Raw genomic sequence first — 18,124 nt, forward strand, 5'->3', positions numbered from 1 at the left:
GTAGAAGTAACGCTTCTCCAATAGAGAAGATCGTTATTTTTTCCTCGGTGAACACCACATCCAGGCGGCAAGTTTCAAGGCTATTTGACCCTTCATGGGTGGGTGGATAGGTAACCCGATGTTATAAGAGTTGACAATCTAGTGCTTAAATAATTCAACAATATGAAAGATGCCAAATTGTGTTTAATAGTTTAATACTTAATAAACACATGACTTACTTGCTCTGACTTATATATCCGTAAATTTTCCTTAATTATATATTTTCCTTAATTATATATCATCATAATTTTATTAAGATGACGAAGAGCTAAAAGCAGCTGTCGAATCCTGGTTTGATGTTCAACCTGAAGAATTTTTTTTTATTTTTTAAACTCTTTGCAGATTAAATACAATGAGTGCATTGAACTTCGAAGTAAATACTATACATTGAAAAATAAAATATGTATGGCATTTTGTACATATGTCTTTTACTCAGAACGTTTTGATCACACTTTTTACTCTGGTGGCACCTGGCGGCAATTAAGCTAGCAATCTCGGCATAAGTTGACAGCTATGGCTGATCAAGTTATTCGCGAGTTAGAGGGATCTGCTGGAGTGTTATTGGTAATGTGTATTTTCTTTTTTTTGGTGTTTTATTTGTAAGATATAATGACAAAAAAAAAAAAAAAAAAGAGGAGAAGAAGCAGAGATTGGTATTATTGTTTTCGCCGGATTGTGCTCCTGTTATGCGTTTTCTGATTTCAGGCTGACACCCGTTATAACTACGGAACCAGAAGGTAATCTATAATGGCATAGAGAAGCCACAGAATCAGTGAGGGCCTGTGATTGGTATCGCGGTGTTATGTATTGTTGTAGGCATGGCGAAGCGAAATGAAGAAGGTATTCGTAGATATTTTGTTACGACAGGAATATTTTGATAATAGGTTTTCGTAACGTAAATAAAGGCTGTCACGGAAGACGTGACGAGTTGTCACCCCTTCAAAATCTACGACTATGAGTGGCGGAGATAGTTGTAATGGCAATCCTGACATTTTTTCATGTAAAGTACAAATTTTTTACGTTACGTTGTAACGAAATAATTAATTTTTTAAGTAATTTATTAGGACAAAATTAAGACGAAAATCTTTTCGGTAATTAATTGTGCAGATGCTTAATTTAGGCTTAAAAGACCGCAAAGGTTTTGGGGAGAGGAGGAAAGTTATTAGAAAGAATGGTAAAATTTATTTGTCTGGTGCACAGTAGTCATTTGCAGATATGTTATTGTCTTAACATTATCAGCTGAAACGTGACTTGCCAAGATGTTTTTTGACATCTCTGCTGGGTGTCACTGTATAAAGAGCTACAAATACGAGGTGTAACAGTAAGGTTCCCTGACTGGTGCTGTTGCAGTCATATGCGACGAATTTGAAAATAAATGGAAATGCTATGTTGTTGTTCAAACTTGCTCCAACAGCTGGTGGTACAGAGATTGTTCAGTAGGCTGACAGGTTTTCAAATAATAACCTGTTTTGTTAGTAGTGTTAAAGTTCCATGTCACTATTTGAAATGGACAATGAACAAATATCCAATTTTACTCTAAACTGGGATGAGCCGTAACAGAAATGCATGAAATGTTAAAATCTGTTTATGGTGATGAAATGTTAAGTTGTGCTAGTGTGTTTGAATGGTTTATGTGGTTCAAAGATGGATGTGAGGATGTTCATAACAACCCCATACTGAATCCATCTTGGATCCATTCTTGGATCTCTTGAAATGAGGTCAGAGTTTAGAAGTTTAGGAAATTGTGGCAAGAGATGGTCGTTTGACCCTCAGAATGATGGCTGATGGGTTGGATATGAATATGGAGACTGTTTGTCAAATTCTGAGTGAAGGTTTAGTGAAAAGAAGGTCTGAGCAAAATTTGTGCTGCACAGCCTTATGGATGAGCAGAAGCAACAACGAAGACTGTCATCATGAGAAGAATTCATCCAGATTTATCAGTACAGACTTAATTTCCCTGCTCATATTGTCACTGGAGATGACACGTCAGACCATGCAGCGGACTTAAATCATCACCAAAGTCCAAAATGTTTCATTTTCAGAAGTCCAAGATCAAGATGATGCTGATCGTGTTTATCAACAAACAAGGTGTAATTTACAAGGAATTTGTATCTTTAGGAGAGAAAATCAGTATGTTCTATATACAGATGCTTCAAAGACTATTGAGGCACTCTGAGGCCTCTGTTGTGTACAATTCAATTTCATTTCGGGAGAGGCAGCTGTTTCTTGTTGCATGGGCATGCTCCTGCCCATGCTGCACTTGTTATGAAGACATTTCTGATGAAACATGACATTGTGCAGATCAGCCATCTACCCTACTCTCCCACCCTAGTACCAGTGGACTTCTTCCTCTTTCCTAAGATGAAAACTGTCCTCAAAGGAAGGAGATTTCAGGATGTTGAGGACATATACCCCAGGAGCTCACATCTGGTGAGTATGGGCTTGGCACACCCAGGGTTCTGAGCTGGATATCATCATTCTTCTCTTTCTTGGTGATTCCCTTCTACTTCTGACACTCACTCACTCACTCTCTCTCTCTCTCTTAGGGTAACTTGGAAATTTTTTTTTTCAGTTGTTGCAGCATAAGCCTCAGGCTTCCTTGCACTACATGGCTAGTAATAATACAGAAAAATATAACTGCCAAACTGAACATTATCTCTTTGGATGCCTTTGCTGACTCTTCAGAAAATTTTAAAATGGTGCAATAAGTGCATTCATTTAGGTGGTGATTATTTTGAATAAAAATGAAACCATTTTTGAGCTCCACCACTGTGTTCTTTTTATTACACCTGTCCAGCAACTTTATTGCCACACCTCAGATGTAGCACGATGCTCCATTACAAAGCCATTTAAATATTGAAAATTAAATATCTATCAGAATGACAATGTCAAATTTAGCATTACCCAAGTATCGTTCTTACATTTGATTAATTCACATCATTGATTCTGTTAAAACTGGAGAAGTACAATAATAAAAAATAAAATAAGCATACTTTTACTTTACGAAACTTTTTCTGTTTGACTTGATGAAAGGCACTCCCAGTTTTGTAGCTAATTAACTTCCGGATGTATAGCTAATTAAGAAATGCCCACTTTTGCTTTTCATGTTTTCATTCCTCCTGCTTCTCATTTTTTAACAAACACTGGCTTTGCTGTTTTTCCTGCAGTGCAATGAATCATTTGCAACATTAATGCAGATTGTGATAAAGAAATGTGATATTCAGTAATATGAGCTTTGTTGAAGCAGTGAAACACCATAACTTACTACTGGCAAAGTACAATTTTCACTATTTTTAGTAAAGATTACCTGTTTGTGTGTTGCACATTTTATTTGAATGTTAATGTTTTAGGAAAATGATTCAAAGAGTTAGAATATGATGCTTCAGTTAGTAAATCATAAAAAACCTTGTTTCTTTAGTTTTCCAAAAAATTAACCGTTGTAAGTATATGAACGTGGTAATTTACTTTTGAAGATATCATAATATTAACAGTCATTCAAAAAAAATTCATTCAGAAATCTCAAATGGCAGTTTTTCATTCAAAAATACTTTTTCGCCCTCAAAAGTTTTCAAACTGTAAGCATTTTGAGATGTAAAGATTTTATTCCAACCCTCAAACTCTGATCAGCGTGAACTCCTCAAGGTATTCAAAAGATAACATATAAGAACATAATGAGAGTAAGTCCCATGGACTGGAGATGTGGAAATGTATTCACAAGAGGCGAGGCAATCAAAGATTGACATGAGTATTTCTGAACTTTAGCTTAACTTCTCTTTTAGGGAAAATAATGAAGTCACTGGTTAAAGAAGTAATGCAGGACCATCTAGACAGGAGTGCACTTATACATCAGTCACAGCAAGGGGGTGGGTGATCTTGTCTGACCAGTTTGACTGGATACTATGATGCAGTAACAAAGGAACTGGATGCAAAAAATAATTTTTATATCATATAGTTGGATTTCAGAAAAGCTTTTGATACTGTTGCACATAATAGACTGCTGGACAAATTGGAGCATTGTGGCATTAAGGGCAAGTTACTGTTATGGATAACCCCAGGGTTTGGTGCTGGGCCCATTTTTGTTTTGTATTTATTAAACACTGTTTATGGTGATGAAATGTTAAGTTGGTGGTTGATAAAGTTATATCAGGCTTAATGTCCAAGTTTGCAGATGATATTGAAGGTTGGCAACATGGTTAAGGACAGTAATGATGGTATGCTACTGCAACAAGAGTTAGAAAAATTAGCAGTTGTGCTGAGAAATGGCAATTAGGCAAGTTTAACATTGACAAATGCAGAGTACTGAATATAAAGTTAGCAGTAATCTCAGATTCGCATACCAAATGTGTGGTACTACACCCAGATTAGTGGAAAATAAAAAAACACCTGGCATAATTGTGCAGTTAGTTATGAAGTTCACTGAGCATTTCAGTCAGGCTGCCAGGACAACACATAGTTTTTTCTATGATATACAGGAATTTTGCTGGTAGGGATAAGGTGATTATTCCATTGTATAAGGTAATGGTCAAGCCACATATTGAGTACTGTATACAGGTCTGGAAGTCTAATTTTAGGAATCATGTAGAGCCACTGGAGCAGGTACAGAGAAGGGCAACGATATTGGTGAAGGGAACAAAGGGATGTTATTACCAAGAAAGGCTTCAGTGCTGCAAATTGCAATGTCTGGAGATCAGGCACATACGAGGCGACTGAAGTGTTTAAAGCTTTGAATGGATTGAGCAAGCTCAGTGCTGATGGGATTCTTTCTCTTGCTCAGATTATGCACATGAGGGGGCATAAATTCAAACTGAGGAAGGATGGTTGTGGAATAGATGTGCTGAAGTTTGTCTTTAGCCAATGGGTAGTTGATTGCCGGAACAAGCTTCCATTTGATATTGTGAAAGTGGATGGCCTGAATAAATTTCAGACAAACGTTGGAGGAGATAGATAAGTGAAATGGGAAGGTTTTTTTTGGCTGATGCTGTATAAGCTTGCTTTCTTACATCATTTGCCACTACTAATACCCATAATATTTAGTATTCACATGGACTTCAACCATGGTCATTCATCTATCTGCTTTCAATTTGTATACTTTTGTGCAGGGCTGGATTTTAATGTTTGTAGGCCCTGGGCACTTTTATTCTGAAAAGTGGGAAAAGAGGAGTAAAATATTTCTTATAATAAATGATAGTGTTATTAACACACTGACTGCAAATTACATATTTTGATGTAATGTAAGTATGAACAGTTGATCAGCACAGCAGTGTACGCATGTATGAAAGTGTATAAACATGTATGACTGTTGTCTCATGCTTATCTTGTTAAACTAACCTGTTTTGTAGAGTTAGACGTCCATTCTCCTGTTCAAAACAGTTGTACTCAAAACAGTTGTACGCGTGAGTTATATGTAAAGAGAGCAGTAGTAAATAGTGGAATAAGTTTGTGGTGTGACTATTTTAAGAAAATAGTATGAATTTTAAAAGAAGACTGGTGAGCTGTATTTTCAGTTTTTCATATTGTGATCCTAGAAGAATTTATTGTGTTAACTGTGTTTGACATGATTTAATGTCTGACTGATAAATGTGAAAACACGAATCTGGTTATGAAAGAAGAAAAAGCTTTGGGTAAAATGAAAAATTCAATGCTGAAATATATAAATGTTCCAAACCACTCCTGCAATAAGCCTACTCTTTTCCAATCTGAAGATTTCAGTGATGGCATTCATAGGACTACCTCTAGGCCTACCCATGAAGGAAAAATAAAGGTCAAGTTGATATAGAATTAGGATCAGACCAGATAGATTCCATAGTGTTAACATCGACAATTGTTGTAATTGCACATAAGGATGAATTAGAGCCTGTGAATGACATACGTACCCAAAAAACATCTGACTATTGGATTTCAGTACTGGTCTGTCTAAATGAAAAATAAACGCTGATCTCACTCATCACGTTGTCTAAAATGTGCCATCTTAGAATTGAGTGCAATTTGAAATCAACATCTAAAAAATTTGGCGAAAAGTAAGATATGCAAGAAAATAATTGTTTTATAGGAAAATTGGAAATGGCGAGGTCGTTAAAAGAGACTGGCTAATATTCTCAGAAACTACTGGAAAAGTGTATTGTTATGTGTGTGTATGTTATTTAAGGATGGACTTAATGAGATATGTAATCAATTTCAAACTGGATTCGATGACTGGAAAAATGCACATGCAAGAATCACAATGCATGAAAAATCAAAAGATCATTTCACTTCTGTATCTAATATGTTGCAGTTCCAAAAGTCTACCCGGATTGACACAAAATTGCAAATAGAGAAGGAAAAACAAATACTGAAGTTTTAAGAAGGTAGCTTGCAGTATTATTTATATAGCACAAATAAAACATCCACAGATTATATAGCACAAGGAGCCACAGGCCTCTCATTGTGTGGTCAGATGCGATATTCCATGTAGTGCAAACATCCAGGTGATTTAACATCACAAGCAGCCACACAGGTTTGTCTAGTACAAGTTCAGACGTGTTATTCTGAATTCACCACTAGGATCCAGGTCTTTCATTTACATATTTGCCCACTAGCCTCCATAATGCTTTAGATAAATTGCCATAGTCTTTATTGCAATTTACTCTGCTATACACGTTCCCACGATTCTCCATCTTTTGAGTCCCATCATTAGATGAATTTACTTTTGGTATCTCTGTGATGTGAACTATAATTCTTGTCTCCTTGTTGACATTCTTTAATGCAGTACAAGCAACCTACCACACAGGTTTGTCTAGTACAAGTTCAGACGCACAGGTTTGTCTATGTCTAGTACAAGTTCAGACGTTATTGCGAATTCACCACTAGGATCCAGATCTTTTATTTACCTATTTGCCCACTAGCCTCCATGATGCTGTAGATAAATTAAATTAGATAAATTGCCATAGTCTTTATTGCAATCTACTTTGCTACACACGATCCCACGATTCTCCTTCTTTTGAGTCCCATCATTAGATGAATTTACTTTTGGTATCTCTGTGATGTGAACTATAACTCTTGTCTCCTTGTTGACATGCTTTAATGCAGTACAAGCAACATACCATGATATCAGAATGGTTACCACACATCCATGCTTATCCCACAGTTACACATGAGGATTATTCTGTTCTTAGTATAAATCAGATCCACTATCTGTTAGTCTCCGTTGGGAACCCTAGGAGGGAAATTGAAAGATATAGCACCCAACACACAAGAACTTGCATGCTAGTTCTCCTTCCTTGTAAAAGTTACCGTTGAAAACCAGACTAGAGTAACTAGCTAGTGCTAGTTACTAGTCACAGAGTAACTAGCTAGTGCTAGTTACTAGTCACAGAGTAACTAGCTAGTGCTAGTTACTCTAGTCAGTCATGGGATTAAAGTCTTATCTGTGAAGTGTAGTCTTTGGGTGATGTTGTGATGTTGGCTGGCCATGTAGCTATCAGGAAGCAAACAACTAACCACGACTTCCTGGTATCCATCTTTGCTATATGGATGCAGGCCTCCACAAATGTACTAAATGTCCCGAAGAAAGAATGGGAAACAAAGAAAAATCCTCCACTGGCATGCTGGAGCCACTCATATACAGACACTTTCACACCTTAGATAGAAAAGATTGAAACTGAAGAAAGGAGGAAATAAAAGAGTAAAGAAATAATAAACAAATCCTTCACTGAACAAAGCCAGTGCCAGCATGAAAAAAAAATAAAAATAAATAAAATAAATTGTTTTTTGTGTTTGAGCTTTGACCATAGTTTGTCATTTCTGAAACTTTGAATGCTATGCAATATTCAGGACAATTCCACTCTGCCTGCACTGTAATTGTCACCAAAGTATGGGTCATCCCCATTCTGTGATGACAATTACAGTGGGGATAACCCATATTTCTTTTAGCATGGCAGTGCACCATTTCATATTGTACAAAAGCTTCATTGGCTTGTGTAGAGCTTTTCCGTAACCCCTTTGAACACTTTTGGGATAAACTGGGACATCAGTTTTGCCCCTACCAGCACACCCATAATTAATAGCTGAATGGACCAAATTATCAGTTGCCTGTTTTTGGAAATTGGTTCATGATCTATTGATGAGGATACAGCACATAATTAAGATTGAAGGTGGGCAAAAGTTATTCAATGTCCAAAAAACAGATCAGCATGGACTCCACATTGCTCCTCACTTGTTGGGCTTTCTTTGGTCGTGGCAAAGATGGGCTCTTCCACTGTGATGATTGTTGCTTGGTTTTTGGTCATACTCATACCCAACTCTTGTCACCTGTGATGACTGTAGAAAGGAAGTTTTGATCACTCCTGGCCCATTCTTGAAGATCTCTGCTAACTTCCATGCAATGCTACTTTTGGTCTTAGTAATGTAGCACAAACTTGGCCGCAAACCTTCTCATGTTCAACTTGTCTGACAAAATCCTCTGACATGTGCCGCACAATAATCTTACAATGCCACAAATGTCGTGGATGGTCTGCTTGCGGTCTTCACAGATTGCTGCTCAAACTTTTGTGAAATTTTCTGGGGTGGTACTTGATGATGGACGCCCAGAGTGATCATCGTCATCAACTGACATTCGACCGTTTTTAAAATGGTTAAACCAGTAGTGGGTCTGCTTCTGGCCTAATGCATTGTCATCAAAAGCTTGTTTCTGCTGCTGTATTGTTAAGAAGGAAATAAAACTTGATGCAAGCACATTGCTCTCTCACATCAGCCATCGCAACAGTGCAAACTACGTAAAACACACCACCAAAGAACTGCGCATAAATATTTAATGACTATCCAGCCCGATGCAATGTGTCACACTGATTCACAAAGGATGCATGCAGTGTTACCTAGCACCACAAGTCTGTACTAGACGTAATTCCCGTGCAACATTCATATTTTGGGAACATTTGGGTAGCATCTCATATGTATATAGATCAGAAATTAAGTGTGAAAACGGTAGGTTGAGATTTTCATTGTATAGGTTGCTAGCCTACAAGGAGGAAAGTAATAAGGAAAAGTAACAAAAAAAATGGTGAAAAAAACTAAGATATGTATAAAATATACTGTAAGATAGATCATAGCCATATAATAGCTGTGATGAATTAATTCCTATGAATCAGTACTGACACATAGGAGTTAAGGAAATTTCCATTAAAAGGAAAAATAGCAAACATTTTGAAGAAATTTATTATTAAAGGCCAAGAAAAGGTGAAAAGCAAACATTTTAAACATTAATATTATTATTATTATTATTAGCTATATGGTGCAAGGAAGCCTGAAGTAAGCCTCACCAGCCAAAAAAAAAAAAAAAAAAAAAAAAATCCCGAGTGTTACCCTGAGAGAGATAGAGAGACAAAAGTAGAAGGGATCACCAAGAAAGAGAAGAATGATGATATCCAGCTCAGGACCCTGGTAGTGCCAAGCCCATACTCACCAGATGTGAGCCCCTGGGGTTATATCAAAAATATAAGAGGATGGATTATCATTGCAACATTGTCAGGGACATCCATCTTGGATATGGTGTTTCATATGTTCAGACCACATGAGCAAGACAGTAATAATAATACAGTGATAGGTTTAGAAACTGCATTGGTTAGGATAGTGGTCCATATGCTATGTTCCAAATTTAAATTTACAATATAATTAAATTATACAAAATGGTTGTTATATAGATAATTTAATTATTGTAATTGGTCACTTGTCTGAATAGGATGCTGTGTATGTGATTGGAGGAAAAAAGATGGCAACTAATAAATGGTAAATAAAGTAAAGAATAGAGTTGAGGCAAAATATTCTTGAATAGTAGTAGTAATAGTGGCATGTGATGCAAGAAAGAAAGTGTATGAGCTTATGCAGCATCAGCCAAAAAAAAAAAAAAATCACACTATTCCCTCTAAATGCCTGTCCAGTTCCTCCTTTAATTTATTTAACCTATCAACTTCCACAGCGACAGATGGAAGTTTGTTCCAGCAGTTAACCACCCGCTGGCTAAAGGCAAATTTCCGCACATCTATTCTACATCTGTCTTTTCTTAATTTGAATTTATGTCCCCTTAGGTTCATAATCTGAACAAGTGGAAGGATCCCATCAGAATTCAGCATGCTCAACCCATTCAAGGCCTTATGCACCTCAATGAGATCACCACGCAGGTGCCTAGTCTCCAGCCACTGCAATTTGCAGAACTTAATCCTCTCTTGGTAAGAGGATCCCTTCATTCCCCTCACCAATCTTGTTGCCGTTTTCTGTACACGCTCAAGCAAATCTACATCCTTCCTAAAATGAGGCCTCCAGACCTGTATGCCGTACTCAAGGCGTGGCCTGATCATTGCCTTATACAGAGGGACAATCACCTCCTTTTCCCTGCTAGCAAAATTCATATATATCATTGACAAAACCCATGACCTGCCCTGGCAGCCTGTCTGCATTGCTCAGAAAACTTTATATCTGACTGCACAATTACTCCCAGGTCTTTTTCATTTTCTACTACCTTAAGTGTAGCACCACAGAGTTGGTACTTTTCTCTGGGGTTACTTCTACCCATATGCAGTACTTTGCATTTGTCAAGGTTAAATTTTAGTTGCCACTTTTTAGCCCATCTGCCCAAATTTTCTAGATCCTGTTGCAGTAGCACACTGCCATTACTGTCATTAACAACCCTGCCAATCTTTGTATCATTTGCAAACTTCGACACTAAGCCTGATATACCTTTTGTATATTGATAAATATACAAAACAACAGTGGACCCAACACCGAACCCTGTAAGACTCCACTAATAACATTAGTCCACGAAGAGCAGCACCGATTGATTATCACCCTCTGTCTTCTTCCACTCAACCATCCTTTTATCCATTGTCGCAACTTACACTTCATACCATTCTGCTCCAATTTGTACAATAGTCTTCCATGTGCAACAGTGTCAAAAGCTTTCCTAAAATCCAAATACAGTGAAACTTCTCCTAACGAACACCTCTCGTTAACGGACATCTCTCTACAACGGACATTTTCAAATTCCCCAACTCACCTCTATTGGTTTTAACGTATTTGCAGCTTCTGTCTAGCGGACATTCTCTGTAACGGACACGGACAGGCAATCTGCACTGTTTAGTTTAGATTAGCACTTAAGTTGATCTCCCCATAACGGACAGCGGGCGAGCTTACGGCCCTTTTTCTAGGAACTTTTCTTCCACGTATTGCCTTAGCCGTATGCTTATTTTCTATTTCCGATTCTCTGAATTTTATCAAGGTTTACGTCGCGGTTCTAAACCCTTTTTCAAGAATTTTAAGGCACGTAAAACTTCTGATGAATTCGGTGTGTGCAGGAGGGGGGGGGAATATGGTCGGCCTTTCGTCTTTTCAGTTTCAGTTTTCAGTTTTGTTCAGTGTCGTGTGAAGTGCACAATGTCTTCTCGTAAACATTTAACTTTAAAAGATAAAGTCGAACTCATTAATGCGTATGATCGGCAAAAAAATAGCGTTCGCAATCTCGCTGCAAAATTCAAAATCGGGAAGACGCAGGTAAGCAACATCCTAAAGAGAAAAAATGAACTTCTCAAACAATTTTGGCAAAACGGAAATGATCAAGTTCAAAATCATTCCCGTAAACTGTTGGACTTCGAATTGACAATGTTACGTATGAGTGGTTTTGTTGCGAACGTGCTAAAAAAATTCCCATTAATGGGCCTATTATTAGGGAAAAGGCTTTGGAGGTTGCAAAATCTATGGAGTAAATGAGTTCATAGCTTCTGTGGGATGGCTAGACAAGTTCAAAACTCGGCATTAAATTTCTTGGAAAACCGTAAGTGGTGAAAGTGGATCTGTTGATACTGGGGTTGTAAGAGAGTGGACCGTCAAATTTTAAGATTTATGTCGTGATTTTGAAGCTAAGGGTATTTACAACTGTGACGAAACAGGGTTGTTTTTTAAAGCTCTTCCTGAAAAAACAATGAGTCTAAAAAATGAAAAGTGCCAGGGCGGAAAAATTTCTAAGGAACGCTTGACTGTTCTATTGTGTACAAATATGCTGGGAGACTTTGAACGACCTCTTGTTATAGGAAAACCACAAAATCCTTGTTTCAAGGGCATAAAGTTGAATCTTTTGAATGTTGACTGGAAGTCTAATAAAAAAGCGTGGATGACACGAGATATCATGAGCGAATGGGTAAGTTTCTTTAACCAAAACATGATTCGTCAAAACAGAAAAATTATTCTTTTCATGGATAATGCTGCATCTCACCCGCACATTGAATTGTCCAACATTCAAATCGTTTTTCTGTCACCAAACAAATCTGCAGAGTGTCAGCCCTTGGATCAAAGGATAATAAAAAAATTTAAACTTCACAACAGAAAACGTGTTTTAAGACATCTCATTGCAAACATGAACGATGTAACACGTGCGAGTGACCTTGCAAAGAAAATCAGCATCCTAGATGCGATTCAATGGATTTCCTCTTCAGTAAACGCAATTAGAAAACAAACTGTCGTGAACTGTTTTGTAAAGTCTGGCTTCTCAAATGCAAAAATTGAAGTTGTGAACAGCAATGTGGAGCACCAAGAAGAACAAGAACTTCAACATCTATTGATAATGTACGATACTTCCGCTACAAATGACCCTGGTTACAAAGATATAGACTCGAACCTCACTACAGAAGATGGTGCTCTAGATATCAACAACATTATCATCGATATTTTTCAAGAAGTTCCCCATGAGGATGAAGAAATGGAAGGAGGTCATTCTGTCGAAGAACATATTAACGACGAACCACGATGAAAATAGAAGAAGCGCTCGTACAAATCAATCGTTTAAAAATGTTTTTCACCGCTGAAGAAGATACTGAAGGACTTTCGATGGTTTCTTCACTCCAAACAAATGTTGAAAACAAAATTATCAGCCGGAAGAAGGTGCAGAAGAAAATAAGTGATTACTGTATGTATTTTTCTTAAGATAGTCATAATATGCATAGCACAATTGTATGCATATTATTTACAAAAATATTGTTCAAAATCTCTGTATATTTTAATTTAATTTTACCTTAAACGTTTAACGATTTTTTTTTTTTTTCCCTCCCTCAGACTTCTTGTTAGCGGACACTTCTCTCTAACGGACACATTTTCGTTCCCCATGGCTGTCCGTTAAAGGGAAGTTTCACTGTATATGATATCAAAATTATTTTTTGCATCCTGCTCCTTTGTAACCACATCATAATATCATATCAAATTCGTCAGACAAGACTTTCCCTTAACAAACCCATGCTGTGTGTGAATTATTGCTGCAGTCTTGTCTAGATGATCCTGCAATGCATCTTTAACCAGTGACTCCATTATTTTATCCGGAACAGAAGTTAAACTAACTGGTCTGTAATTACTCGTGTCACCCTTCGATTCCCCTTTTGTGAATTGGAGATACATTAGCACATCTCCAGTCCGTGGGGACCTCCTCTGAGTCTAAGGATGCTCTCATAATTATGGTTAAGGGTTTGCTTAGTTGCTTTGCTGCCTCCTTTAATATAACTGGATAGATCCCATCCACCCCAGGTGCCTTTCTTATGTTTAACTTCAACTCCACTTTGCTCTCAGTTATTACAAAATCATTAAGCACCCTACTACAATTTGATAACCTTCTGCCATTTTCAAACCTTAATAACTCCTCATGTGTGAATGTAGATGGAAAATACTCATTCAGTTTGTTTGCTATCTGAGCAGGATCATCAACAGTCGAATCATCGATATCAAGTGGACCATTCAGATTCATCCCCTTCCTTTTAGAGTTTATATAATTAAAGAAATCCTTGCTGTTTTTCTTAGCATCCTTTGCCAAAGATTTCTCCGTAATCTGCCTTCACCTGCATAACCTCCTTTGTGTCCTGATTACAGACTAGCTTATATCTGCCATATGCTTCTGAGTTTCTTGATAATTTGTATGCATTCCATGCATTTTTCTTTTCTGTCACGAGTCTCTTTAGTTCGTTTGACAACCATTTTGGCCTAAACCTTGAACAAAATTTCTTAATCAGTATGAAACTTTTAGTAGCTTCCATGATTAATTCCTCGAATGCTTCCCACTTAGAATTTACTGTTGGTAACATCGTCAGTTGATCCCACTGTACAGAATTTAAAAACTGTCTGAGACCACTGTACTCACCTTTACGGAAGCAGAAACCCTTTCCTTTATCCCTAATGGTAATTATATCTTTAAGTAAATCCCACATCAGTACACTGTGATCACTGCCACCTAATGATTCCTTTATCTGCAAATTCTTAATACATGAATGATCACTGCTGATAACCAGATCAAGAGTATTACCCTCTCTCGAACATGCTGCTGCAGATATCTAATAAATCCACAAAAGTCTTACTAGTGTGTGAGTGTCCAACCCACAAGTTCCATCTGGGAAGTTAAAATCCCCCATTATAAGACATTTTGATTTACTAGCCAACTCTATTTCTCCATGCAATTGTTCATTGTACTCATTCGAGTCATTAGGCCTATAACACACTCCTCTTATTTTTTGCTTTCGAATTATATGGAAGAGAGTAGTAAACTGCCAAAAAGAAATAGTATTCACCTCTGCTAGGTCCTAATTGAAGGCTTAGCACAGGTGAATTTAAGTAGAAAAGGTAATTAAAGTAACTAGTAGGCATATAGTATACGATAAGGAAATGACTTAAGAGAATAAGGAAGGCAGAAAGATATATGCAAAAGAAGAGAAAAGAAGTAAGGTTAGAGATAGTCTAATCTTGAATAATCTTAGTAGCCTGCAAAGATTTTTCCCATCAACTGCAGCAAAAATATTTAACTCTCTTCACATAGATGCCAAAAAACTGTGAGGATGCAACATACCAGAAAGAAATCTTCCAGAATTCTTATACTTACTGAAATATGAATCGGATGCAAAGTTGTTAACCTATTTCTTGAGTGATTACTTATCTTGGTGGCCTTATTGGTAGGTTCACGGAAGATGTTTTAAAAGTTGAAAAACTTTAGGTTTTAAGGTAAAAACCCACTAAAAACACCAACATCAATATTGAAGATCTGGTCTCCTTTGTTTTTTGATGGTATGTTCACTAATGTCCCTTTAGAAGAGACTAAAACCCTCCTTCACCAAATGCGACCAGATACATACTGCTTTCCCCAACCAATTTCTAGGTATATCAGATATTCTTGACTTAAATAGACAGATTCTGTGTGATCCAGTAAAGTTTTAATAATAAATGATAAATGACATGTAGCGTTCAGGGTTAAATGGACCCTTTCTTTAGCAAAATTCTAATGCGACAAAGACGTTAGAGACAAATTTAACAGATACAGAGTTGTGTGTACTGTGATGCGTGCATGAAATTAAACATTAAACTACTTGGATGCTGCTCATTGTTGCATGGATGTGTGTGTGTGTGGATTTGCTGCCAGCGTTTATCCAGTTTCAAGATAGTTGCCTCTAAGATAGGGTGTAGCCTCGTGCCCTTGCAGCGATTCATAGTTCTTGAATTGCACTAGATGTTAAGTGACTCTAGCCAGAGGCGGTGGCGAAAGTGTTGAGATTGGTCAGTCACTTTGTAGTCGCGCTTGGGATTAAGGTCATGGTGGGTCGCCCAGAAGTGTTCCGCGATTGTGGATTGGTCAGTCTCACCAAGGCAAATTTACCTGTCGTGCTCTGCAAAGCGGTCTTGAAGGGATCTCGAGATTTCCCCTATGTAGCAGCTGCCACAGTCTTTGCAAGTTATGCAGTATATACCACATTGCTGCGTAAAAGAGGGGCGATCGGAGTCTTCACTTTAGAAACCAGAGAATGCAAGCTTCTACTGGGTAGTTAGTTGCACGTATTTTATGTGGTATTCCTGGAGGATTTTTGAAATCTGCCTCAACATGCCCGGATAGTAGGGAATGTAGGTGGTATGTATATTGTCATGTGTTGATGACGGTCTCGGGTGGATCGAGAGCTCTTGCACTTGTTCAATATGTGGGTTGGATAGCCACAATTGACCAGGTCCATTCTCACTCTGGAAATCTCGGTACGCCTAGCTTCAACTGAGCTGGAATGGCTCCAAGCATGGATTCCAGGGTTTACGAGTTTTTTTTTTTTCAATATTTATCTCTCTAAAAGGTCATTTTTATAATGGAAATTGTATTAGTTACCAATTCAAATCATTAAAACACACTGCACTTTCATTATCATATGTTTCGTTATAAGAATCAATTTTGAACGCATTTGTGATATTTTTCTAAAGCACATTTCTGGAGGTCACGACCATAAAACAATAAAAACAATTTGCACTTTCTAGTTTATTGGGCTTTTCTCTTAGCACAATCAATTATAAATGGGTAGTAAACTCAATGTTATCACATTTGCAAAAATACTGATAGCTGGAATTCTGGGTTTTTACATTATTATGGTGAAATGTGTTTCCCTTTCACTGTAGTCTTCAATCATATAAAAAACATAAATTTTCAGAATTTTATCATCATCCTCTTTTTTCTTTAAGCTTTGTAAACTTGTCACTCCATGCAAATCATGTTAGTTGCAACCTCGCTTGCAATTCTATATTTAATTCTATAGAATTTCAAGAATTACTTAATAATAACCCTTAGTTATCGTCATTCGCTGAAGTAGTAAGATAATACTATGAAACATTAGATTCCATTATGTATATATTTCCAAATCAGAAATAAACATAATTAAACCAACTAATGTTTGAGTGCTTTGTTATCTTCAAATGTCATGTTTTATGCCTAATAGTGTTTTAGTGCTCTGGAGACAATTAAGGCACAAGTGCTATAACTTTAATTCGGTATTGTGCTGTTCTGTGTGTTGAGTATGGAAAGTTCAGTTTCCTTGTTGAAGGAAACTGAAGTTTCCATACTCAATACACAGTTGCACATAATTAACATAGGGATTTAAATTTTCCTTTGGAGACAAAGTGACTTTTATGCTGGTTGCTTCCAAACAGTTACCCATACTTAAAGTGACCAGACATCCCAGATTATATGGGACAGTCCTAGATTTAAGTTGTTTTCCCCGCATTGCAAACTGCCCCGGAAAATGCCCCAGATTGGTTATGTAGCCTCCATACTTTTATCATGAATCACAATTTTCCATTTTTTATTTTATTCTGCATCCTTGTGTGATATGAGTTGGGTCGAAATATTTAAACATTTTGACACAAGGGACATACCTTGGAAGTATTTGAAAACAGTAATTGGATTTGCATTATGTTTTCTTGGAATCAATAGTATAACGGAAAGAGTTTTTTCCCTAGTAAATAAGTTGTGGATGTCAGAAAAAACAACACTAGAAATGCTGAAAGCAGTACTACAAGTTAAGTGCAATTTTGCTAATTCTTGTGAAGAATTTTATAAAGAAATAGTAAATAATGAAGAATTATTAAGAAAAATTTCCTCCATGGAAAAATATATTTAATTATTTTATTTAATTTCTTGTTTTATTGTTAAAAGCAGTATATAGTATTATTATTTCACAGAAATACCTATATAGGGCACCTCTGTGGGCAGGAGCATATTTTTTTTTATAGATTTTTTATAGATAGATTTTAATAAATTTAAGGAAGAATTATACATTATTAGAGGGGACTGATGAAGTGAGTAGTTTTATTTTTATTATTTTTTGGCTGACATTGTATAAGCTTACTTCCTTGCATTATTTGTCACTACTACTTGTAATAATAGACTTGAAATTTAATGAAAAAAAAAAGAAAATATTTATTTATTTATTTATTTTTGTTTTGCCACCATTTAAATCATTGGTGGCTGCTATTGGTTACTATTCCTTTTTTCACTCATAAAATGTAAATTATCTCTTTTTGAGTGATATATTGAAATATTTTTTATTATATTATTTCATTATAATTTTTTTTTTGCAGGCCCCACCAAATGTTGTAACCAGTCAGCAGAGGCATGCAGCAGAAACAGTGTTTCTTAACTTTCAGAAAACTAAGTCACCATTTGAACTGTGTAAATATATACTGGGTATGCATAAATATAGATGCTTTTATATTATCTTTCATTAGTGTTTAGTTAATGCAGTGCAGTCATTTTTGTTTTTTATTTTTCACAAAGTTAAATGCTTGTTCT

The 18,124-nt window shown here is 36.6% G+C and overlaps 1 protein-coding gene across 1 annotated transcript in view; it reads left to right on the forward strand.

The window, feature by feature from the left end:
- Positions 1-513: 513 nt before the first annotated feature.
- LOC150091450 (exportin-4-like) overlaps positions 514-18,124 on the forward strand; it is a 748,459-nt gene continuing 730,848 nt past the window's right edge. The window contains exons 1-2 of the mRNA XM_090383995.1: positions 514-603; positions 17,914-18,019. Of these exons, the coding sequence (XP_090240121.1) occupies positions 553-603; positions 17,914-18,019 (157 nt within the window). The 5' untranslated portion in view covers positions 514-552. The remainder of the gene's footprint in view (positions 604-17,913; positions 18,020-18,124) is intronic.

This window comes from Mastigoproctus giganteus, chromosome 1 (genome assembly GCF_048544385.1).
Source record: "Mastigoproctus giganteus isolate SK-2022 chromosome 1, ASM4854438v1, whole genome shotgun sequence".
In the NCBI taxonomy this organism is placed as follows: domain Eukaryota; kingdom Metazoa; phylum Arthropoda; class Arachnida; order Uropygi; family Thelyphonidae; genus Mastigoproctus; species Mastigoproctus giganteus.